Here is a 26907-nt window from a genome sequence, read left to right on the forward strand (position 1 = left end):
GTTGCACAGCAGAGAGAGAGCCCTGACACTCTTGTGTTCTCCCTATTCCGCTGTTTTCAAACACTGATGATTATGAGACTGGCCTCTGAGCCAGCCAGTGAAAGGTCAGACCATTGCCCTATGGCATGGGTAGCCAAGTATTTTCATTTATTTGCTGTTCTATTCCTATCTTCTTGTTTATCTTCATTTCATTTTTGTTTTCAGTTGACATGTGGTCAGTAGGGTGCATCATGGGAGAAATGATAAAAGGTGCAGTGCTGTTTCCTGGCACTGATCGTATCCTTCTTAGCGGCCAGTAGTCTCTATGGGTGTCATTCTCAATCAATTCCCTTTGGTCTCAAACACAACACTGCTGATGGTATATATTCACCACCTTTAGAGGGGTTCTAAGAGACTCTAGTGTCCAATATTTACCAGCTGGCATTATGGTGGAGTAACCTTGTCTCCTAGCTAGATCTTATGTGGATAACACAGTATCAAATATGAAACATTCAGCATGCTTTCAAAAAGCTTGCCTTAAAATTCAGTCCGATGAAACTAATAACAGTGATAGGTTCTTCTCTATTGTTTCTTTTGGGGGGGGTTGATTGAAGTTTTAAAATTAAGTTATTTTCGGAGCTAGATAATAAATGAGGAAATGTTTCAGTTTTAAGACTGGAGATTTATGCTCTTAAGAAATATTCACTTGACATGGAAATCTTTAATCAGTTAGATTTATTTTCACCCTCAAATATGATACGTTTATATTAACGCATATTCAGAAAGCATGCATATGAATTTCATTTTAAAATTGACCAACTCTTTTAAAGTTCTTTTTGTCATTTACTTCATTTCTAGGAATAGAAATGTTCTTATTTTTTCTACATTATTAACAAATGCAAAAATTAAAACCTCATTAGTTAATAATGATTATATAAAATATCTGAAGAAATAATTTTCTGTCACTTGAATAAGTAAAACTGATCTTCTCTTAGGCAGCTAATAGTTAGCAAATAAAGATTCCAGAGGCTTTTCAGTATTAAATAAATATAGACACTCTGTTATTGGTATATGGGTGTGTAATAATTTATTTTCTTAAGTTAGTTAAATATTCTACATTCAGTCACTTACGAAGGTATTATGTCTTCATCATATTAAGGATAAAACCTCTGCTTAAGTGACTGTGATTCAAAAATAAAATCAAACCTATAATAATGGGGTTTTAATGTATAATTAAAGTAGACCTAATTACTAATATAGTGTATCCTAACCATATTACTATTAGCTATTTGCTTTGGGGAATAATATATTACTTATATGGATATATATAGTTTCATACATATACTCTCTGTATGTATTAAAGGACCAGTTTGGGAAATGACTGAGTTAGGCACTCAATTAATTTTTGTTGAATGAAAGAACTAACCTAAAAAGTTTTATTTAGTAAAAATAAAGTTACACTGTTTTTACTTCTGTTCTTTTTTCTAGTCTTATTTATGACACATTTATTTTTCAAGTTTTTCTGTCTGTATTGCAGTTTTGTCTTCTACATAGACATTTTATTAAATAACATCAATAAATTTGCCGTATTCGTGTTCATGTTAATGCTGTTTCAAAGTCAGTTGGCTTGATAAAAAACAAAATTCCTTCAGATTTCTAAGAAACAGGATTTTTTTTAATTTCCAAGGAATTTTAAACATTACTTTGGTCTTTGGACATGAACATGAAACAGTTCTTAAGTTTTGGCTAATTTTAGGCATTTGATGAAAATAGACTCAATCTGTTAACTTTGTACTCTGCTTTTTCAGTTCATTGTGGTGAGTGAAATGAATATTTGCCACCTCTAAATTAAAATGATTGATTTTCATTACTTTCCTCTCATTTTCTATTTAAAAAATCAAATCAGGTTTCCACAATGGAGTTTGTAAGTACAGATTAACATTTCTTAGAATCCATTTTTGGGGAGAAGTTTCTTGGATATCATTTCTAACTTGCATATTAAAATCCCTTGTAAGTAAAGCTTTAGGTTGGTACTAATGTTAAAATCTCATGGTAGATGCCCTTTCAATGCCTGAGCTTGATATTTTTATATTGAGTTATTTCTGGAGTTCTTATAGGGATACATTTGTAAATTTCTTGAAGGACAAATGCTAATTATTTTCTAAAGTGGCTCCTCTGAGTGTAGGATGTGGTCTTTTAATGATTTCAAACATGTTGGTTAAAGTTTAAATCATTCTTTTTCAAGCAAAAAAGTTATGAACACTGATTATCATAAGGTTAAACCTTAATATGCAAGACAGACTATTTTTTAAATTCCCTATTATTAGAAATGAGTTCTCTGAAGAGGCAATAAAATTATATCTAAGTCTATTAGTTAAATAGAACATTTAAAATGCAGTTAGAGATATGCAATATGTATATTATATATCCATAAAATACATCATAAAATGTCATATTATTTTAATCAACATATCCTCACTTATATGAAGGCATTCTCAAAATAAATGATTGCTAGAAATCCTTGCAATATGAGCCAGCTTCTTAATATATAAACTAATTCAAGAGCAAAACTTAAAATATTAATAAGGCCTTATCCCCTTTATCTTTTATGTCTAAAAAATTTCAACATTATTTTTAGCATTGAGAAATTAGCTAAAAGCAGTTTTTTAAATGTTATATATTTATATGCTACTTTATTAGTAAATGTATTTTTAAGTATATATTAACTGAATTTTTTCAAATGAAATGTTTTTAACTCTCTACAGTAAGATCAGAACTCAACTATTGAGATACTTTTGGGAGATCTAATGAATTTCATCATAGCAGAAATTCTTACTTTAAAAATTACAAACTATTTTATATTATCAAGTGAATTAATATTAAGTATATAGCTTTTGAAGATCAATAAAATGAATACACATATACTATCACTCAGATTAAAACATAGAACATTACCAATATCTTTGAGTCTTTTTGTGTTCTCTCCAGTCATATCCTTCACTCTCCCCAGAGGTCCTAAATACATATTTTTACAATCTTCTTGACTTTCTTTATATTTTACCACGGGTATATTTATCTCTAAGCAGCATATGGTTTAGCTTTATATGTTTTACATATGGCACAAGACACATTATTTTGCTGCTTGCTTTTTGTTGAAGTTAACATTAAATTTTTGAGATTTGTTCGTGTCGATGCATTAGATAGTTCATTCATTTTCATTGCTGTAAAGTATTGCAGTCTCTGAATATTCCATAGTGAATTCATTCTCCTATAAATAGGCTTTGGAATATATTCATTTTTTTTGTTTCTGTTTTTGCTTTTGTAAACAATGAAGCTATGAATATATATCTCATGGGAGATACATGGGAAAGGAGCACATGGGAAAGGGTTTTTTGTTTTTTGTTTTTTAATGATAAATGCCTGGGCGCATAGGGGTGCACATTTTAACATCAGATTGATTTCTAGAGTAGCAATATATAAATATAACTCTTTACTCCACATTGTCACCAACTCTTGGTATTGTCAGATTTGTTTTTAAATTTGTTACCAATCTCTTGGATATAAAATACTATTTCATTGGAGGCTTCATTTATATTTTCTTAACTACAAGGGAAGCTAAGCATCCCTTCTTTTGTTTATTGGCCAGTAATATTTTCCCCTTGGTAAAGTTTCTTTTCTTTAAATATTTTTACTGTATTTAAAAAAAATTGATTAGTAGGAGTTCATTATAGATTCTGACACATATTCTTTGTCGGTTTTCTGTGTTGCAAATATATTCTCCCTGTATTTAGATTATTTTTCCATTTTATTTTATAGTGATTTTGGAATTTGGCAATCTTTTTTTTATAGTTTATGTATTTTTATGTCTTAAGAATCCTCTTATGCCTTTATATTCTCTTGTAATTTTACTATGAATGTTTTAAAGATTAATCTTTTACATTTAAGCCTTTAGTTCACTTGGAATTGATTTTTGTGTTTGGTGTTAAAGAGGGATCTAATTTATTTTATTTCGTTTCTATTTATTGACTAGCTTATTCTTTCTTTACTGGTCTATAAGGCTTACTGTCATAGGTTTCCGCATATTGAGGGAGAAGGTATTAGATTCTAGGTGCTACATTTTGTTCCACTGGTCTCTTTATTTATCTTTATGCCACTACTACCCTTTCTTAATACAAATGTATAATATATACATATATCAGGTAAGGTAAATATCTCACCTTTTTTGCCTTCTTCAGTGGTATCTTAGCTATTAATGAATCATTGCTTTTCCATAAACAGTTTAGCATTGGCTTGCTAAGATTCCTATTGGTATTTATACTGGAAATGTATTAAACTGATAGTTCAGTATGTGGGAAAATGCCTTTTTAATTTGGATAATTTTTATTTTTCTCCTGAACACACAAGGATCTTAGAACAAACTAATTTAGATCATTACTGTACCAACTGAAATATGCTATATCTGGCCAGTATTTTGGTTCTTTTTTTTTAGCCTCATTAATTGACAATATTATTATAATATTGCATACAGTTAGAGTTTGTTTAGATTCACCTTAAATGAAAGAATTCTATCATTTTCTCAGCTTACCACTACTTCTTGCAATTTGGCTCTTTATTTTAAGATTATTTCCCTTTTTTTCAACATTAAAAATGAGGTTTATTTTTCCACATCAACAACAAATTATAGGAAAATAAAAATATGAATATAATGTCTCTTATTATATATCAAATCAAATAAAATAGACTTCTGGTTTCCAGTCCCACATGTAAGAAGCTTAGAAGTTATCACCCCATTCTAACAAGAAGTAAAAAGGCTGAACAGATAGAAAATCATCAACTCTCTAGGATCTGCAAGAGAGGGGAAGATACAGAGAAAGCTACTGCCACCAACCAAGAGAAACAGGCAAATATAGGGATTCATGTCAAGGGTAGAAAAACCTGAACTATAATTGACAAATTTCTAGAAACTCAGTGTGGACATGTCTAAGATTTAAAAACTCCAGGGAGAGCCAGTCATATGGAACTACAACATGATTAGATTTACCTCCAGGAACTTAGTTTCCTGCAGAAAATTTCAGAGGAAAAATTGCCTCATTTTTCCCATAGCAGGAAGGTAAAAGAAACCATTTTGAAATACACCAGAATACTCTTTCTTTCTTTCTTTCTTCCTTCTTTTCTTTCTTTCTTTCTTTCTTTCTTTCTTTCTTTCTTTCTTTCTTTCTTCTTTCTTTTTACTATTTATTAAGTTTTTAATTTTAATTCGTATAGTTAACATACAGAGTACTATTAATTTCAGATGTACAATAGAGTGATTCAACAATTCTATACATTACTCAGTGCTCTTATTGATCAGTGTACTCTTTAAGCCCCATCCACGATTTCAGCCATCCTCCTTCTCCCTCCCCTCTGGTAACCATCAGTTTGTTCTCTATAGTTAATCTGTTTCTTGGTTTGTTTCTCTTTTATTCCTTTGCTCACTTGTTTTGTTTCTTAATTTCCTCATGTGAGTGAAATCATATGATATTTGACTTTCTCTGACTTATCTCGCTTAGCATTATACTCTCTAGCTCCATCCATGTCATTGCAAATGGGAAGATTTCATTCTTTTTATGGCTGAATAATATTCCATTGTATATACCACTTCTTTATCCATTCATCTGTTGATGGACATTTGGACGGCTTCCATAATTTGGCTATTGTAAATCAAGCTGCAATAAACATGGAGTGCATGTATCCATTTGAATTAGTTTTGTATTCTTTGGATAAATACCCAGTAGTGCAATTACTGAATCATAGGGTGGTTCTATTTTTAACTTTTTGAGGAACCTCCATACTGTTTTCCATAGTGGCTGCACCAGTACAGCATGAGAATTCCTATTTCTCCACATCTTCATCAACACTTGTTTCTTGTGTTTTTTATTTTAGCCATTCTGACAGGTGTGAGGTGATTTCACTGTAGTTTTGATTTGCATTTCCCTGATGAGTGATGTTGAGCATCTTTTCATATGTCTGTTGGTCATTGGTCTGTCTTCTTCAGAGAAATGTCTGTTCATTTCTTCTGCCCATTTTTAAATTGCTTGTGAGTGTTGAGTTGTATCGGTTCTTTATATATTTTGGATACTAACCCTTGATCAGATGTATCATTGACAAATATCTTCTTCCAGTGTAGGTTACCTTTTAGTTTTGTTGATTGTTTCCTTTCTTTTTATTTTGATGTAGTCCCATTAGTTTATTTTCACTATTATTTCCTTTGCCTCAGGAGATATATCTAGAAAAATGTTGCTATGGTTGATGTCAGAGACATTATTGCCAGTGCTCTCTTAATAGATTTTTATGGCTTCAGGTCTCACATTTAGGTCTTTAGTCCATTTTGAATTTATTTTTGTGTATGGTGTAAAAAAGTGGTCCAGTTTCATTCTTTTGTATGTAGCTGTCCAGTTTTCCCAACACCATTTGTTGAAGAGACTGTTTTTTCCTCATTGCATATTCTTTCTTCTTTTGTTAAAGATTAACGGACCATAGACTTGTGGGTTTACTTCTGGATTTTCTATTCTGATCCATTGATCTGTGTGTCTATTCTTGTATTGGTGCCATACTGCTTTGATTACTATAGCTTTGTAGTATAACTTGAAATCTGGAATTGTGATACTTAAAGTTTTGTTTTTGTTTTGTTTACTTTCTTTCTTTACGTTTTTTTTCCCCCTCTGAGAAAGAGAGAGAGGGCTAAGGGCAGTGGGAGACAGAGAATCTTAAAACCTTAAGCTCAATCTCACAACCCTGAGATCATAATCTGAGCCAAAATTAAGAATTGGACACTTAACTGATTGAGCCACCCAGCTGCCCCTCTTTTTCTTTTTCAAGACTGCTTTGGCTATTCAGGGTCTTTTGTGATTTTATCCAAATTTTAGGATTGTTTATTCCTTCTCTGAAAAATGCTATTGGTATTTTGATAGGGACTGCATTAAATCTGTAGATTGCTTTCGGTAATGTTGACATTTTGACAGTATTTGCTCTTCCAGCCCATGTGCATGGAATGTCTTTTTGATTTCTCTGTTCTGAATTTCTTTCATCAATGTTTTATAGTTTTTGGAGTACAGATCTTTAGCCTCTTTGGTTAGACTTTTTCCTAGGTAGTTTATTATTTTTGGTGTAATTGTAAATGGGTTTATTTTCTTAATTTCACTTTCTGCTGCTCATTGTTTGTGTATAGAAATACAATAAATTTCTGTATGTTGATTTTGTATCCTGTGACTTTACTGAATTCATTTATTACTTCTAATAGTTTTTTTTTTTTTTTGGTGGAGTCTTTCAGGTTTTCTATATTTAGTATCCAGCCTGTCATCTGCATATAGTGAAAGTTTTACTTCTTTTTTAGCAATCTGGATGCCTTTTATTTCTTTTTGTTGTCTGCTGTGGCGAAGACTTCCAGTACTACGTTGAATAAAAGTGGTGAGTGTGAACATCCTTGTCTTGTTCCTGACCTTAGGAGAAAAGCTCTTGGTTTTCCCCCATTGGGGATTATGTTAGCTGTGGGTCTTTTGTATATGGCCTTTATTATGTTGAGACATGTTCCATCCTAACCTACTTTGTTGAGGGTTTTTATCATGAATGGATGTTGTACTTTGTCAAATGCTTTTTCTGCACCTATTGAAATGATCTTATGGTTTTTATCCTTTCTCCTATTGATGTGATGTATTTTGAGTTCATTTTTTTGCTCTGAAAAATATCCTTTGAAAGTTCCTTAGTAAAAATCTTTGATGATAAAACTGTTTTTTTTCTCTCTTTTTGAATGGGTTCCCTTACTTGAAAGATAGTTTTGTTGGATATAGAACTTTAGATTAATATGTTATTTTCTTCCAGCATTTTAAAGATACTAATCTACTGGCATTTTGTTTGCAGTATTTCTGGTGAATAATTAGCTGTCAGTCTAATAGTCATCTTTGGATATACTCTGTCTTTTCTCTCTGCTTTCATTTAGGATTTTTTCCCTTGGTCTTTGGTTATTTGCTGTTTCTCTACCATGTAACTTGGCATGGATTTCTTTCTTTCTTTCTTTTTTTTACTTATCTTCCTGGGGACCAACCGTGTTTCCCAAATTCCAACCTATCTACAATTCCTCGAATTTCTCGGTTTTCATTTCTTTGAATATTTTCTCTCTGCTATTCTTTATATTATCTCCATTATAAAACTCTGGTTGAACTTAAAGTAGACATTCATTTATTCAACAAATATTGTTGAGCACTTACTATGTGCTGGACACTTGTTTCCAGGTATTTATCAGTAAACAAAACTGACTGAAACCTTGTCATCATGAAATTTACAATAAAAGGTACTGTATTAGAAAGGATTATGACTAAGGAATAAGAGGGTCCAAGTGCTAGGATGGGGGCAGAGGTTGTCTCTGTTTGTTTTTTTTAAATTTAAACATATAAAGTTTTGTCAAGTATGCCTCATATGACATGTTTTCTTGATTTCACATAAACCTGATTGTCCCTTCTTAATCTCCCTTTTATGTAGTGTTACACTCAGAAATGGATTTAATCAAAGGGTCTCAAAGAACAGACTACAGTTTCCCAAAACTCCACTTAAATAGAATTTTATATTTCTGTTACTGTTAGTTGTTTTTATTACCTCCTTTGGTTAAAGTCATTGTATTTACCAATTTTAAAAGGACTTTGATATTTTTCAGCTATAAAATACAGATGTCAAATTAAATTATCTCCAAGGCCTCTTTCTAGTTTCAAAATGCAGGTAGAGTCAGATCCAGCCTTTATGAGGCCAGATTATCATACAGCTTGAGGAAGGTATTTTGTAAAAACTCTTTCTTATCTATGTTACAAATATTAAATTAGATACAGTCTTGTAAGAGGTTTGTGCAAATGAGGGGCCCCAAAGATAAACCTTCAATAGCTTAATAAAAATTCTACTGTTGTGACAACATATTTATATATATTGGATTTGCTTATATGCAAAATGTCTCTCCCTTTTTTTGCTTTGTAAGGAAATATAGATTACAGTAATAAATAGATTTATAAGACAAAATGGATTGTACTGAGATCCATTGTATGGGTCCCACAGTATTCCATTCACAATCTGCTGCCAGTGTCCAAATAGCCTTTACTCAAATTGTCAGCTCTGAGTTTTTTAATGTGTTTTGGCTCATAATATTTCTTCTTTCTCTGCTCATTTGTAATGAAAATAAATGTTAGTTACTATTGTGCATCAAGTCACTTATTTATATTTCATGTTACCAGAGTTTGAGGGGAACTTTTGAGAGAAGATGAACTTTTCAAATAAAAAGAGTAAAAAGAATTTTAAAGTAACAAAACAGCTCAAGACATAACTATAACAATCTGGATCCAGAACTGTCAAATACACATATGCATATATCTCTATCCTCATCTTTAAAATTGTCCTCAGAAGTAAGAGTTCTTTTGAGAGCAAATTTTATCATAGAGAAATATGGAGTAATTACTGAAATAAACTGTCAAATATTTTGAACCTTATATTGAATAGCTTTTGTATTTTTTATAAGTAGCACCCCACAGGTGATAGCAGCATATAATTTTCATCCTTCCCTAGATGATGATGGGAAGAACCCCTCTCCCTTTGCTGGGAGACTGTGTGTCACTTACTGTAATTTCCCATCATTTTTCAGGAGGGTGACATGAAGAAGAGGGATAATTATCAGGATTTTTTTTTCACTGAAGTGTTTTCAGGTGAATGACCCCTAAGTTTTCCATAGCAAATAGGTGTGGATTAATCTTTTGATGAAATTGACCGTATTCTAATTTGTGTCATAGAACCGAAATATGTTAATACTATATTCTTAAATCTGGACTTAGTAATTCACAAGAGACTTTTAGTATATTCTATGTTAGTATTTCTCAAAATATAGTCCAGGGCCATCTGGATTGCAATTACTATTGGTATTTTTTAATATCATGCTAGACTTATGGACTCAGAATATTGTAGCTTAACGGGGAGAGGGGAGGAATCTGTATTTTTGTAAGTTCTCTATCTTATGAATATTCAAGTTTGGGAGCCACGATTTTATATCATGACACCTAACAAATGGCACAACACAGTACCAAGGCAGCTGGTTGGCTTGCAAGATAGGATAGCCTCTCCTGGAACTTTCTTTTTTTTCTTTTTTTTTTTTTTAAAGATTTTATTTATTTATTTGACAGAGATAGAGACAGCCAGCGAGAGAGGGAACACAAGCAGGGGGAGTGGGAGAGGAAGAAACAGGCTCATAGCGGAGGAGCCTGATGTGGGGCTCGATCCCATAACGCCGGGATCACGCCCTGAGCCGAAGGCAGACGCTTTAACCGCTGTGCCACCCAGGCGCCCCTCTCCTGGAACTTTCTATACAGACAGGCCTCTTGGGCAAAATTATCTTGTTTTTTAAAATGTAGTTAAGAATTTAGAGACAAACACTGAGAATATTTTTTTGCACAAAATATTGACTATGAGACAGACTAACAACCAAGTCTGAATTCATGGAGGTGTCAACTCTGGAAAACATCATAATGACAAAAAGTAACCAATGATGCAAAAAAACATTAAAAGAAGATACAGTTATTCAAAGGGCATAGTAGAATGAGGTCATTAAACAACTTTATGTTTCCACTTAGTAGCTTCTGGAAGTTTAAATGTGCATGGAATAAATTATGTTCATAATTACGATCCAAAATACCCAGAGAAGGATAAGGCATTTTTTGTACATTATATTCAAGGCAGTTTGTGATATGTTTTAGAAAGTTTCCTAACCAAGAAAGCTAAAGTAAAAGGAGTGCATGAAATATAAGTTCCTAGCTAATCGACAAAATTAACTGGAATAATTTTCAATCTTAGGATTTCAAATACATATTTTTACAATCCATACTTCTTTGTTTTATTCATCCCTTATAGTATTATTTGTTGAAGACGTTAGAAATATTCACTATTTGCACATTATCTTGTCATCATACTCTATAAAATCAAACTTTTGGTAATATGACTTTTTTATGTAATGAATTTATAATTGAGGAAATTGTCAAATAATTCCTATTAGATGACATTTTTCTAGTTTTATTAAATGCTTTATAACTATGTTAAGTGTGACAATTTCTGAAATAGTAGATCAAAAACATAAAATATTTCTATTTATTACTTTTTTGATAACTGCACAGTCTGGAATCTGTAAATATTCAGATCCTTACTCAGCATAGAAATGATGACTTGTGAGTGTTGTAAAGCAAATAAATCCTTTTACAAAAATAATTTTAGCCATTCCTTTAAAAAATATTTATCATATTTTCAACACATAATCATAAAAATCTAGTTAATATTTGATGTATTTTTAAAAAATATAATCATGGTGGAAATCTGATAATTTAAAAATTCTTTTAAAAGTAACATTATCTATTTAAAATGTTAATAAAATTAATTATGTTATGTGTGAATATGTTGACCTGATAAACTAGGGATCCAGTTTCAGAGATATTCTTTAAGGCCCATGACAAGCATACTATCAATTTTATGGCCAAATTTCTGCCACATCAATGCCAAACTTGCTCTTTCCCTTACTGGAATCCTTGGAACAAGCACTGGACTTTGAGCAAGGAAATACGACTTACAATTGTGGCTTATATTTGGTTAATTATGATTATAAAGAAAAATCATGTGGTTAACTAAGAATAGTTGAACATAGTTGCTCATGTTGAGATCCTGTAAACATCTGGAAAACGAGCACTTACTACTTAAATATAACTATTTGTGTTTATAGGAACAAAGAACTTGAAATGGATTGGTTAAAATAAAGGCACACACTTTTAAAGATGATTATACCACATATTTGCACTTAGAACATTCAACTACTACATTGACAATAATAAAGATTCTTGTTTTCCTTTTTTTTGTAAACCATACTCTCTAGCACCACAGTAGTGTTTCATCTAAAAAGCAATCTAAGTTAGGAAGCATGCTGAATGCTTCTATAGACTTTAATTATAATTAAAAGAAGCATTTTGACAGTTTTTGTTTAACAACTTCCAGAATATTTGACTCTCCTTAAACTTTATTGTAAAAATACCATGGAATTGTCTTGGGAATGCTATTTTACAAGCAATTAATTTTTTACTCAATAACTTTGTAACTCTAACTAAATGTAACTAGAATATAATAGTGTGTTGGGAGTACTTTCCAGCTTTGCTAAATGACTCTTTTATGGAAAATCTGACAGCTTCTTTGCCCTTATTTTTAGTTTGACATCAGGTCTTCAGAATTTGAAGGAAGCATGACCAATGATTAAATGATGGCTTGGTAGGGCATGATAATCTAACTGTATTAGAGAGTAGACCTCTTTTCATAATTTACAGTGTAAGCATGGAGATTTATTTAACCTTAATTAGTGTTTTCTACTTAAATATCTCTAAGTAGTTGTAGTTTACCTATGTCCATAGTACTAACATAAGTTTTTGTCTAAGAATAACCCTTAATTCTAACCTTTTGTTACCTTTTAGTTTCTTTATTTCTAATGAGTCTGACTTACTATAATCCGTGTACATTGTAACTTAGATGAACTTTTATTGAAACGTGTTCTTGTTTAATTGTTCCTACTGTTTTGTAAAGGAATGTTCTTCAGTTTTTCCCACCCACCCTTCATTTTTTCATGTTACACAATCATATATTTTTTAACCTAATAATTAAGAGGCTGTATAATAATGTAAATTATATTCAGCAAGATTATAAGGGAGATAGAAGAGGATTTGCAAATTAGCTTGATGTTATCTTTGCTCAATATTTTATCTACTTTGCACTATATATTTATTTTTGTTAAATATAGTTAATTTTGTCTTTTGTCAGGACTGCTGATCTTTTTAGTCCAACCCTACTGAATAGCTAGAGGTAAAGATTTTAAAAATCTCAATTGAGTAATACTATGGTTAGATCCCTGAACTGTTACATATTACAGTTGCAGAAACAAATTAATTAACACTAAAGGATAAAGTTGTAGAAAAATTAAACAATGTAAGAGAGAGCACTGCCTGTGTTATTGTATTTAAGAATAATTTCTAAGGCTTCTATCATTCATTGACACACGGCAAGGAAATCTGTTTGAAATCAACTACTTCCAGTTGGTTCTTTGGAGTTTTCATGGGTGGTATTTATCATTCTCAAGGCTCTGATGTATCAAATATTAATGATAAATGAAAAAAAAAATTCAGTCAGCGGGTATATCTGTCAAAGATCCTCAGTTTTGGGAGTATTAATTTTCATAGAGAAGTAATATTTTCCTGTAGAATTCCCCATGCTTACTATGCTTTTGAAATACATACACTTGGATGGAAACCTGTTGTCTTAAGTTGAACATCCTATATTTATCCTTATACCTCATCGAAAGCAATATTCTGGAATGCAGGGCATTACTATCAGAAGTAACAAGAATAGGTATGAAATTGTGATTAGTTTGATAACTAGATTTTTTCAAGTCTTTGGTTAAGAATAATGAGTTATTTTATTATCAAAAATTATACTGATCCCATATTTAAGTAGTAATAACATGAAGAGATGATGAAATTTCCTAAAGGAAGAAAAAAATCTTAAAAGAAAATTTTAAAAACATAAATGAATCATAAAATATTTATATATTTGTCATTTTTAGAAAATAAATGATTGAGGTAATTTCATGATAAAAATATTATTTTGTGTCATATTTTTTCTCATTTAAATCACATGGTTATATAGAAGCTTATTTCAATATAAGACATTATTCTTCTGTTATTTAAATACCTTTTCATCTTTACAACTCAAGGACGATTTCATGTTATCCTATTTTATTAAGTAATGCTAGTTCCCCAAAAGTGTACTTATGCCACAAGTGAATTTAAAATTCCAAGAGGATTCATTGTCTGACAATTCTGGTTTTATATTTTCATCCTTTTTTGCTTATTAAACTTCAATTATATTGGTGATTGCTCAGGATTTGGAGAAGCAGTTAGTCTCCCAACTAGTGAAAGGCAAGACCTAGTAGGTCTGCACTTTTTTTTGCCCTTAACTATTCAATTCTCAGATATTGACCAGTGGAACAAGGTAATTGAACAACTAGGAACACCATGTCCGGAATTCATGAAGAAATTGCAACCTACAGTAAGAAACTATGTGGAGAATCGGCCCAAGTATGCAGGACTCACCTTCCCCAAGCTCTTTCCAGATTCCCTCTTCCCAGCGGACTCTGAGCACAATAAACTCAAAGGTATGCCCATCAGGGACAATTTCAGAACCATCGCGTGGGTGATGGACTAAACAATGATAGAGATGAATGATAGAGACACCTCTCTTTAACTTGAACTACCTCAATTTAAGGAGTATTTTTTAAATATTTATTATTATTACTTTTTTTTTTCTAAGAGCATGTGGTTAAGGATTTTAGAATTGTGTGGAGATTCAGAGGGAAAGATAGTAATAATGTGACTATAGGTATGGGTATGGGTAAACTATGTCATGAGGCTTATTTGGAATCTTAAAATTCTTTTGCAGTGTAACTCTAAAAGACCAATGTGATACTCATTGAAGTCATTGTTCCAGTTCTTTTTATTACCTGGAAAATATTTTCAACACATTTTTTTGTTGTAAAATCTTGGAGATACAAGTTTTGAGTTTTCTTTTATTTGTATTTTATGGAATTTTTCACTATTTTTTCATTTTAGAGTGACAAATGAGATTTACTTACACATTTTATATTTAATAGAAATACTTTCATTAATAAGTAATTCTTTCTACAACTATGTATGTAGTTAAGAACTTCAGTAATAAATCTTAGTTTCTTCACCCACAAAACTTGGATAATAATGCCTTAGTCATAGGATTAGAGCAAGGGATAAATTTGGCAGTGTTTAAATATATACTATAAATATTCTATTTCTTATTTTAATTTGGAACATTTAGAGAACCTGATTTTGAAACAAATTTGATTTTTTCCTTGCCTGGGCTCACTGTCCCTGAAAATAATGGTGAACCTGGACAAGTTATCTAATCTATCTATACTTCCTTTAACAAATGAAAGTTGAAAGCGTCTGCCTTAGGATCATTGGGAGGATTAACTGAGTAAATATTTTGTCAAGCACTCAGAACAATGCCTGGCTCACAGTAAATACTCAGAAGCTGTTAGACATTTAAAAAAAAGTAATAATTATTATTTAAAATGTAACTATATTTATCAAAAAAGAAAAAGGACATATGCTTTTGAAATTTTACCCCAAATGTCCGGTGGGTAATTAACTACAGACTTAACTTACAGGTGTAACTTATAGCTAATACAGACTTAAATGAGACAGAAACTAAAATGTGATGCTATTTCCCAGGGTCTTATCATCCCCAGACTTTCATCTCATGAGTTTTAAGTGTGCAGCATTGTGCCTGTGTTTGCGACAGTTTATTGCACAGTTGGGTTTCTTCTGTCAGTTGACTTCACAGTCAATGGCAACAGACTAAATGATTACTAGATCTGCTGCTTTTAAGATCAACACTGCCTATACACAGATTGAGGAAGAGCTAAAACTCCAATAGAGATTTGAAGAACTTAACGTCTTTATGATGCTAATTGACACGTCAGGCAAAAGTGGTCCCTTTATATGGAGACATTTGTAGTGTAACAAATGTGGGGATGATAAAAGCCCTGATCAGATTATTTGAAGTAATGACAGCACTTGTAGAAAAACTATTAAATAAAATACCACGCTTCATAATATGATTCCGACTTTCTTGAGTTTATTTTTTTGTTTTTAATCCATTTTCAATCTCTATGATTACATCATTTTTACAAATGATACGCTAGTTTATATATTTATAATTGTTTAAGGTAATTTTAATATAAAAATTGGTAAATTGTAAAGAATTATACAAATAATCAGAGGGAAGAATTTATTCTATTGTTATTTAAAAAGAGCATAAGACGTTTACTTGTAAATAAAAGAATGAAACCTTTTCTTCCTCCTCATTTTGTTCCCTTCAAATAGTATTGATCATTGTTTCTTAGAGAGATTCTTTGGTATTACTGTAGTTCATGTCCCTGTTGATGAGGAGCCCATTCCACTCCACCCTTTCTAAGAGCAGAAACAGGTTTGATGGGACAATCTGTGGGAGGTGGGTGTGTGTGTTTGGGTATAAAATCAGTTACAAACCAAAGAGATCTCTGAATCAATGAAATGAATAAATATGCCCTGTTAGCCATTAGGGGGAGTCATGGAACAAATAGAGTATTTTCTCCATAAAATTTTCAAATCAGATTGGAACTGTATTTTCTGTAAAATTTTGTGTTTTTAGAGATAGAAAACTGAGTGTCTTTTAGCATTGTCATTAAATAAATACACTTATTAATTTTCACCATTTAATTTGGGGGGGGCATCTCTGGCACCCCACACTGTACCTGACACAGAGTAGACATTTAGTATTTTATAAACTGAACTAGATCACCCATATCAATATGGTTGCTGAGATGTGTGGATTCTTTCAATTCTGTCCCCTCCTCTCTATCCTTGTAGCTTCTACTCCTGTTAAAGCCCTCATCATCTCCCCCATCCTCAAAAAAGTCACCCCTGACCTCATTGCCTCCCTCTAGACACTGCTTTGTCTCTTTTTTGCATCTCAGAAAAGCTTTTATAATGAGCAATCTACATCCACTTTATCTGCTTCCTTTTAAAAAGCTTCATTCTTTCACATTTATTTTTAATTATGTGAGATATGTATGTGTGTGTGTGTGTGTGTGTGTGTGTGTATAACTTTTCCCCTCCTCAGAGGTAACTATTATTTTCAGCTTGTTGATTATTCATGCAGACTTTTCCTACACATTTATATACATTAATACGAAGAGAGAGAAATATTTGTTGTTTAATTGGGAAGGGGCAGATGTGCACAAATCTATCGATCATCCTTGCAGCTTCATTGTGTTGCTTAACAACATGGCCATGTGAGTATGTATAGATCTCCCTCAGTCTTTTAAACTGCCAACTGCAATTCCGTGGTACATTTGTACCATAGCTCATTTTTTTGCTCTCTAGATAGGTATTTAGACTGTTCAAAAAATGTTTTTATTCCATAACCCACGCTGCAGTGACCATCCTTTCTGTATTTTTTTCATGAACATGTACGATTATTTCTCTAGGCTATATACTTAGAAGTAGAACTGATGGATCATAAGGCACTCACATTTAAAATTTTTAATGGATAGTCCAAATTTGCCTCGTAAAAATAATTATCAACGTACACTCCCACCAACATGAATGAACTTACCTGGTGTCAGGAGTATTTTGCCATCTTTTCCTTTTTTTCAATCTGATGAATAAAAAATATTTCATTGTTTCATTTTGCACTTCCCTAGTCACTTGGTAATGTTGCCTGATGTTTGGAAGGAAGGTGCTAGTTTATCTTCGTTTTCTTAATTTCCTCCCCCTTCAACAAATTTTCCTGCCAAAGTCAAAATTTTACTAATTGTTTCTCTCACTCGTTGTTTCAGCCAGCCAAGCCAGGGACTTACTGTCAAAGATGCTAGTGATTGACCCCGCAAAAAGGATATCAGTGGAGGACGCCTTACAGCACCCTTACATCAATGTGTGGTACGACCCTGCCGAAGTGGAAGCGGTAAGGCACAGGCTTATTTACTTTCCTTCCACAAACGAATCACAGTAACGGGGTGCTCAGTGCTGAAACCTGCAAGAGAATTAGAACCCAAAACACACACAAAGGACTTCATACAATTTCGAAGTCACAAAGTTATTACCTTCCCCTCGAAAAGTTATTTTCTTCCACCTATATTTTATATGCTTTTCTTTTTCAGGCTCTTCCAGGAGAGATGAGGATTTAGTCCAAAAAGCCTTAGCTGTCCATGAAACACATCCATTTGTTTTTGGTAAATTGTTAACATCTCCAGTGTTTTATATTTGTTTTATTTATTTTTTTGGATTTTTTTAGATTTATTTGAGAGAGAGAGACATACACAAAGATAGCTACAGAAGGTATAAGGGAGCAGGAGCGGGAAGGAGACAGAGAAGCAGACTCCCCACTGAGCAGGGAGCCCCAACGTGGGCTCGATCCCAGGACCCTGAGATCATGACCTGAGCCAAAGGCAGATGCTTAAACGACTAAGCCACCCAGGTGCCCCTCGTGTCTCCCTTTTTATGTTCAATTCCCAGCCTCTCCTGATGCAAGCTAAGTAGCAGAAATCATAATAGAGAATAAGTTGCTTTGCCTCCCTTTCCTTCATAAGATGCCTGTCATTGGTGAAGTGCGGCGCTACAAACATTTCGCACATAGAGCTTTTTACCAGGCCATTGGTGACTTCGTGAAACCTTACACGAATTAGGTGAGAAAAATTAGGTAGTCCAATACAGAGTATTTCAGGTTTAATCTAAATTCACTGCCACAGGAAGATGAGCCTCCATATTGTAAATCTAGGCAGAGTTTAGGAATCTTCTCAAAAGCATCACTTTTATTTTATTTCATTTTATTTTTAAATTCTTTCCAACCATTCAATATCTTCTCTCCAATCTCTTTCTTATGTCTTTGCCTTTCTCCTTTTCTGTGTGGAGCTAAGGCAAAGGGTTGTTGTTGTTGCCCATGTGTGTTCTACAGGCTTCCTGACTTGAATGTCCTTTTGTCCCTCCTTTAAATGTTACCATCAGCAATGTTATTTTCTCCCCAAAGCATCAAAATCTCCTCAGATTCTTGGAATACTGCTACTAAATGATCTTTTTTTAAACATAATAACTTCAAATTACTTTGCTTGAATTGGTTTTTAACATTCTATTTGAACTACTCTCTTCATTTGCTTTCTCATATCTTTCTCTGTACCCCAAAGTATTCTTGCTTGAGCATAGTTTTGCTTTGTTTCAGCTTCCTTTTGTTTCATTGTGTGCCTGCCCATGTCAAGATGAAAAAGTCACACGGACATAATTCTTATCCCTTCATCCTTCACTGGAGAAGTAAGAGCTGACAGATGGGAGTGAGGATTAGGGAGAACTTTATAAACATAATATTCAAAAAACTACTTTCCACGGTAGCCCAATCCTAAGGCATTCAAAAATTTTGGCGAAAACACGTCAGTGATAAATGAGTATCTCAAGTGTGGGAACTGGGGTGTAATAGTTCTAGATGACATTTTCTTAAGATCTGCTCTCTTAAGCAGTTTTACAATGATGTTGAAATTTCACTTTGCTTAGAATTTTAAGTCGCTTGATTCGATTCTTACAAAATAAAATCTTAATATTTTTATGGGTAAAAGATAGAATCACCTTTACTCTCTCACTCTTGGGAAATACTTTCAAAGATGTTCTTGGGGTAGAATGAGGTGATGAAATAACTAAGAGAAAGTACAATGTATATGTATGTGAAAGGTAAGTATGAACATTTTTTCTTGGATGATTTTCAAGAAAATACTTTAGGTTATGTTGTTAAAAATTTTAGACAAACAAATTATTTGAAATTGTTGCTCCTCATTTATTTTGATCGTTCTAATCATGTGGTGTGTTTATTTTTTTCTTACATCTAATGTAATGTGTGTAATCTGTTTTTAATGGGTGGTGGCTCAGAGTTTAATTGGAGTCATAAAGTCTGCGTTTGTTATTCACTTGTGATTATGTTGCCTATAAAAGAGATAGTTGTTTAGAATCTATAACAGCATATTAATGAATAGCACCAGAGAGTTTTTAAATTTAACATTCTATGAAAAATTTCTTTGGAAGATAAGAAGATAAGATTTAGGGTGCTAAAATGGCTAGAACCTTTTTCTCCCTCATTTCAATATTGTCATTCTGGGGAATGAATAGTAACAATGTAAGATGTGAATTTCAGAGGAAGGATTTGATAGAGCCTGAAGGTTTAAGAAAAGGGATCAGTTAATGCACAGAAGAACAGGCAGGTATTCAACATTTAGACTGGGATCATTGGTTATACAAGGGTAAACATGTTTTACATCTAGACATGTTGCAGCGAATAGGTTGGAATCCTGACCCCAGGGCAAGGACAATTCGTTACTCTACAAAATGTATTGTACAAGTCACAACTAGGAAGAGACAGATCCTAAAGATGCTAGAAGCAGTGGTCGACGATGCTTTCTGCAATACCCTTAGAAACAGTGCCTTTGGTATTGCATGTGAACATGCATTTAAAGTAAAGTGACCTTTCTTTATGAATGCATGACAAAGCTATAACTTCAAAGATATATTTTCTGCCAAGACTGCCAAGATTGTTTTGCAAAATAAACTCTGGTGTGTTCTATAATCTAAACAAGTGGAAGGATCAAATAATCAGAATTTCCATGATTAGAAGTCATCCAGGATATCCAGGCCCAAGCAGCCTTCAAGTAACTCACGTGATGTTATAGAGGGAAGGAAATTCAGGGATGAGAGAAAAGAAAAATATGTCTCATTGAAAGAAAATAGAGGCAAGTGGAGAAGGATAAAGGAGAAACTGCAGGAGAATGGGATGTCTTCAGGAAAAGTCGGAGGGAGAGGAGAGAAATGCTATGTGTACTAATCTAGTCATCATACTACAAGCTATCTTATCACCTGTTTCCAAAGGTGCCAAATTACTAATATGAAAAGAGAAGAGCTTATGAATGCTGTCATAACTCTAAGAGAGAAAATTATTCATGCAACCGTGAAGTTGAGAAATTTAAAAATTGAATGTCAAGGTTAATGGTGATCTGTGTAATAGCGCATAAAGAGTTTGAAAGTTACAACTGCTCAAATTATTAGCAACTTCTTATTCAAGTGATGTTCAGAGTAACAAAAGAATGGGCCCCAAACAGAGTGCAGAGACCACATTTAGTGTGAATACTTTTTCATGAAATAGCTGGAGGGCATTCTAACTCTGGTTCAGTATTCATCAAGAGGGCAAAAACAGTATATACAAATGCAATTTATTCGGTTGAATGCATCTTCACAGGTATGAAAAATGGGGTAGGTTTAAATTTCTGCTCTCCCACTTACTAACTGGCCTTGGTCAAGTTTTGTAATCTTTCTGCAACTCAGTTTTCTTAACTAAGAATAGGGAACATCCCTACTTCCTGCGTAGTGTTCCTCTGAGACTATAAAGCGTTAATGTACATGAAATTTTCAGTACAGTACTGCAGCCAGTAAGGATCATACAAGTTCTTCTTCTTATTATTATTGCTATTACTATTATGACTTTTACATGCAAGTCTCAACTACCTTTGGATATTTGGAAAGACACATATATTTAGTAATGTGCAGAAGTATTGTACAACATTTAAAAAAAATCTTCCCTGGAAATTATGTAGCTTCTACAAGAATTTAAAATATTGGTCCTTTTCTTGGCTTATATATGCCCACTTCTACCTTGTCAAGTGTAGGAGAATTCGGTGCCATTTATTTAAGCCAAAATAGAGACACATTATATAGTTCATAAATCCTCATTGTAATTATATTTATTATGTTCGAGGATATTCAGGACTGTTTGGGGAATCATTTCAAACATCTTCCCTGTGCTCTGTTAGAGGGAAATACAGAAACAGTGAGGATCAGTTGCCTTATTTCTACCAGATTCTTGAGTTAGAGACTCTGTTAGAGAACAGGGCAGTTTTTACTTTGCAACCTCTGAGCATAAGGGTATAGAGGCATTTTAGGGGCATTATCATGAACTGCAAGCTAAGGAAGAGTTGATTAACTGTTTCAGAGCATATAAAAAGGGACTGTAAGAAGAATATGAATGTGAGCCTTTTTAAGCACACTTTTACTTCTCTCAGAAGTTCTAGAGCATCCTGAGAAAGGTTTCTATAGTTGTTCTGCTTTGCTGGGGGTGGGAGAGGGAGACAAGGACAGCAGAGGAAGTTAGAGAGAGAGGTGATATGTTCAGCTACCAAACCAAAGACCTCAAAACTGAACATAATCCCCATGTGGAAGCCAATTAAAAATGTAGGGGGCAGAGAAGGACATTTGTTTATTTCTCAGTTCACAACAGAAAGGAAGGATCAGGACCTCTGTAACTAGAACCATCATTTAAGATTGGGCTGATACTGGGGACCAGGCTCATGATCAGCAGTGTTTAGCCAAATCCACTGTTGTGTCGTTGAAGGCTTTGTCTCAGAGAGCCTCAGATACCGTCCTCAATGGTCAAAACATTATTCTGGAAATCTGGGCAGAGGGGCAGTTTGAACCAGTCATGCAGTTGGTATCTAAGAATTCTTTTCCCTAGTGGGCAAGCCTGGGGTCTTGAGAACCCAGAAAAGTGGTGGAAGGCAACATAGGGCCTCTGTATGGTAGCCGAGTCAAAGTTACAGGAGGGAATGCTGGAACAGAGGAGAGAGGCTGGATATATTTTGGTTGAGAATATAAATACACATGTCGTTCTTATAGAGACCAAAGAGGAGGTGTGAATAATCCAATCAATTTGGGTAGAATGTGATTAAGAAAGCAAGGCAGTGCTGAGCCTGTTTATTATTTCTTACCTAATTCAAGATTAATCTGGGAATTGGGACAGGCTGGGTGGGAATTTAATCTACCTGTACAGATCCTGGGTTAAACAACCTGGTCATCAGATTCCTAGTGAGAGTATAATCCCGGAAACAGAGTAACACTTACATGTTTCAGCACTGAAGTTCAATTAAAATAACCATTTAGAAAATGTAAACCCAGAATAGTCAGTAATGTCACACATTACTGTTTGTAACATAAGGTAATTAATAGAGTCTTAAATGTTTTATTGATATTATTATTTACTATGTCATTCCTTTAGGGACTCTGTTATTTTTTGCCTCTAGTAAAAGGATTTATAGGAACAAGCTAACCTGACTATATTAAGCTCTTTTATTGCAAGCCCATCGTAGATTTCATGCTCTTTTTTTTTTTTTTAAGATTTTATTTATTTATTTGACAGAGAGAGGGAGAGAAAGCACAAGCAGGGGGAACAGCAGAAGGAGAGGGAGAAACAGTCTCCCCACCGAGCAGGAAGCCCAATGCAGGGCTCAATCCCAGGACCCTGGGATCATGACCCAAGCCGAAGGCAGCTGCTTAACCAACTGAGCCACCCAGGTGCTCCTAGATTTCATCCTCTTTGAGGAGAGTTACTATCTGATGTTGCTTTAGCCATCTTCCTATCTGCCAAAAGCACATGGAAAGGATCATCAACTATATAGGAAATATGCATTTTTTTCAATCTTCTTGTGATATAGATATGTAAATTTTCTTTTATTTATTTTTTTGAAGTCCCACTTCCTTTTTTTAAAATTGAGGTATAGTTGACACACAATGTTACATTAGTTTCAGGTGTGCAACATAGTGATTCCACAAGTCACTATATGATATGCTATCCTGTGCTGTACTTTTGTCATTATGACTTATTCATTCCATAACTGGAGGCCTGTATCTCCCACTTCCCTTCATTCATTTTGCCCAGCCCGCAACCCCTTTCCTTCTGGCAACCATCAATTTTTTTTTTCACTTATTAGTCTGTTTCTGCTTTTTATTTCTTTACTCATTTGTTTGTTTTTAGATTCCACATATAAGTGAGAGCACATGGCATTTCTCTTTCTCTGTCTGATTTATTTCACTTAGCATAATACCCCCTAGGTCCAACCATGTATCTCAGATGTCAATAGTTATTCCTTTTTTGTGGCTGTGTAATATTTCTCTCTCTGTGTGTGTGTGTGTGTGTGTGTGTGTGTGTGTGTGTCTACACCACATGTTCCTCGTCCATTTTTCTGTTGGTGGGTACTTAGGTTGCTTCCATATCTTGTCTATTGTAAATAATTTTGCTATAAACATAAGGGTTCATGTATCTTTTCAAATCAGTGTTTTCATTTTCTTCCAGCAAATACCCAGTAGTGGATTACTGAATCATATAGTATTTCTATTTTTTTAAAGATGTATTTATTTATTTGAGAGATATTTATTTATTTACGTGAGCAGGGGGAGGAGCTGAGAGAGAGGGATAGGGGAAGCAGACTCCCTGCTGAGTGGTGAGCCAGACCAGGGCTCAGTCTCATGACCCTGAGATTGTGATCCAAGCTGAAACCAAGAGCTGGAAACTTAACCAACTGAGCTACCCAGGCACCCCTAGTATTTCTATTTTCAATTTTTTGAAGAACCTCAATGTTTTCCACAGTGGCTGCACAAATTTACATTCCCACCAACAGTACATGAGGGTTCCCCTTTTTCCACATCCCGTCCAACACCTATTGTTTCTTGTGCCGTTCCTTTTAGCCATTCTGCCATGTGTTGAGGTAATATCTCATTGTGGTTTTGATCTGCATTTCTCTGATGATACTTGATATTGAGCATCTTTTCATGTGTCTATTGGCCACCTATATGTCTTCTTTGGAAAAATGTCTATTGAGGTCCTATGCCCATTTTTTTAAATTGGCTTATTTGTTTTGTTTTGTTTTTGATGTTGAGTTGGTTGAGTTGTAGAAGTTCTTTTTATATTTTGGATATTAGCTGCTTATCAGATATATCATTTGCAAACAGATATATGAATTTTAATGTTGCATATATCTGGAAATATGTTCAAGGTGAATCTTTTTTGTTGTTGTTCAAGGTAAATTTTAAATGAGAGCTTAGAGATCATTGTAGAATGGTTTTGTGCTACTGTTCAGCAAATATCAACATGTAGAGTATCAACTCTCCAACCGTGAGCAGCTACAGGAACACAGGACCGGAAACCATGATGAGGAAAGTAAAATAGGGCAAAGCATGGGGTCAGAAAGCATTGAGAAGAGAATCAGAAGCCTGTGGTCAAGGTAGTGCAGGTTCCAGAGCTTGGTCTGAGCAATTAAAGGTGAAAGCTGATGCCGATTTGTGGACAAATCAGACAGGACAGCCAGATACAGTTCAGTAGAGACATGAAGTCTGATGTCAAAGTTCTGAATAGATGCCACAATAAAGAGCATTTTAAACAGTGCAAAGCTAAGGATATTTTCTGATTGGAATGTAAAAGTCAAGAGCAAGTACTCTTGGAACAATGCAGGGATTAGCAGTCGTAGGAAGCTACTACCAACCCTAGAGTGAGGAGCTGGTTTACTGGAGCCCAGGCTTAAGTAGTGATGGCCTATCTAGTGGGAGTCAGACATACAGAGACAGAGGAGATAACAGCTGCTTCTGGAAAGAGGAATCAAGAGAAATAGCCTGGCTTTTCTCCACTCCCCCCATTTCCCTCCTGGCAGCTAGACCAGCCCTAAGTCAGCTGATAGGTCAGTCTGGGAAATGCAGCCTGCAGGGACTGGCCCCCGAGACACCGAGCAGAAAAAGGAAGGGTGAATACTGTATTTGTGGGCAAATAGAGTGAGGGCTGGCACTGACCTATCCATTCTTTCCTTATTCCTTGCTATAAAATTCTGACTAAGTAAAACTGACTGAATCTGGAAGGCATTAAACTTTGCCGATTGGAAGAGGTGCCAGGAGGTGCCATTTTTACCTCACTAGGTAAAAATGAAGTAAACATTACTTCTAATAGCCCTTAATAATTATTTCATTTTCTTAAGTATCTTATGATTTCTTTCAAAGGAATCAGAAGTGCTAAGCCAACCTGATACTCTTGGCATAAGAGTAGTTATCGCTGGGTTTTCAATTGAATGTGCATACTTTCTTCCTTTTATATCTTGGTGTCACTTTTTCGGTTGTTTGTTATATGGTTGATGAGGAGGCTAAACCTTGTTAAGCCAATGTTGGGCAATGTGTGCATGGGGAGAATGAGGGATTCAGCCATCTGTTTTCCTTCAGGTTGTTTTAATTCTACTCTGCCACTGCCAACTAGGTGAAATACACACACACGTGCACACACACACACACACACACACACACACACGACCTGTATCAATCTTTCTTCTCACCCACCTCTTTGTTATTTCTTCTTTCTTTGTCTTTCCTTTCTCCTTAGTCTCTTCTCTTTTTTATTCAGCTCCTATGGAGCTGTTCATATAGGCCTTGATTATTTGTTAACAGTTGAATATTCATTCATTCCATAAATTTCAGTGAACCCAAACTGTGTATCCCACTGACCTATTAATTTAAAAACAAAAATTTAAAAACAAAAACAAGGCTCCTGCTTTCAGTGATGTTGGTGGGCTTTTATTCTGTTAACTGCTAATGGGAATTTTTATTGATTGGGGATCTTATAACTTATCAGCTCTGGACATAATTCTTCCAAATAGGTATTATCTATCTTTGACTATTTAACTTCTTTAGTGTATAATTTTCTGAATGTGAGAAGAATCTGTAACAACTTGTCCCCGTCAGTTATAACTAGGTTGCAATGACTATCTTCTCATCTTTAGCTAGAAGTGCATCAATTGCTTTGAATTATACTTAACAAATCAGGCTCTTCTATCTCTAGCTATGATTTAAAAAAAAAAACCAAACTATTTGGCTTTGAATATAAATCAATGCCCTGACCAGGTTTTAGTAACTGAAATGCATAGATTATATTTGAATAATCAAAGAATCCTGAAGTTGGCATACTAAGTAATGGAAAGACTTCATTTATAATTTAAAGATTCATCTATAAATATATTAACTATCTGGAGCCTTCAGACAGAATTCAAGTGGTTGAGGGTGATGGTGGGGAATTATTCTCATTCTCTACTTCTTATTCTGTTGAATATATTTTCATAGTAAAAACTAATATCATTTGATTATGACTATCATGTCTTAACTTCTCTTAAACCTACTTCATGAATGACTCATTGTTTGTATTCTTCATCTTCATTAACTGTGGCTTAGCCGGTTGTCTTCCTCTGAATTCTTTTTAGTTCATAATAAGTCCCTAAAACAATGTGGTAAAGAGTAGGCTTATAAATATATTCAATTATAAATGCATTAAATGCATTCTGCTAGACTCAGAGTGCATATAAATTTAGAAATAAGAAAAAACATCGGCTGCCATGAATATGAATTTGATGCAGCTACTGGTCAAACAGTTCATCAGTAGTTGTCCACT

At 33.8% G+C, this 26907-nt stretch overlaps 1 protein-coding gene across 9 annotated transcripts in view; it reads left to right on the forward strand.

Moving 5' to 3' along the window:
• Positions 1-26907, forward strand: part of MAPK10 (mitogen-activated protein kinase 10) — a 533352-nt gene that overhangs the window by 465664 nt on the left and 40781 nt on the right. For 6 of the 9 annotated variants that reach the window (XM_045791168.2, XM_045791181.2, XM_045791138.2 and 3 more), the window contains 2 exons: positions 14033-14215; positions 17474-17598. In XM_045791168.2, the coding sequence (XP_045647124.1) occupies positions 14033-14215; positions 17474-17598 (308 nt within the window). Of the gene's footprint in view, positions 1-204; positions 277-14032; positions 14216-17473; positions 17599-26907 lie in introns of all 9 variants that reach the window. The other 3 variants (XM_045791146.2, XM_087864019.1, XM_087864017.1) reach the window with 2 other exon arrangements.

This window comes from Ursus americanus, chromosome 8 (genome assembly GCF_024610735.1).
Source record: "Ursus americanus isolate L20-20 chromosome 8, mUrsAme1.1.p, whole genome shotgun sequence".
NCBI lineage: Eukaryota > Metazoa > Chordata > Mammalia > Carnivora > Ursidae > Ursus > Ursus americanus.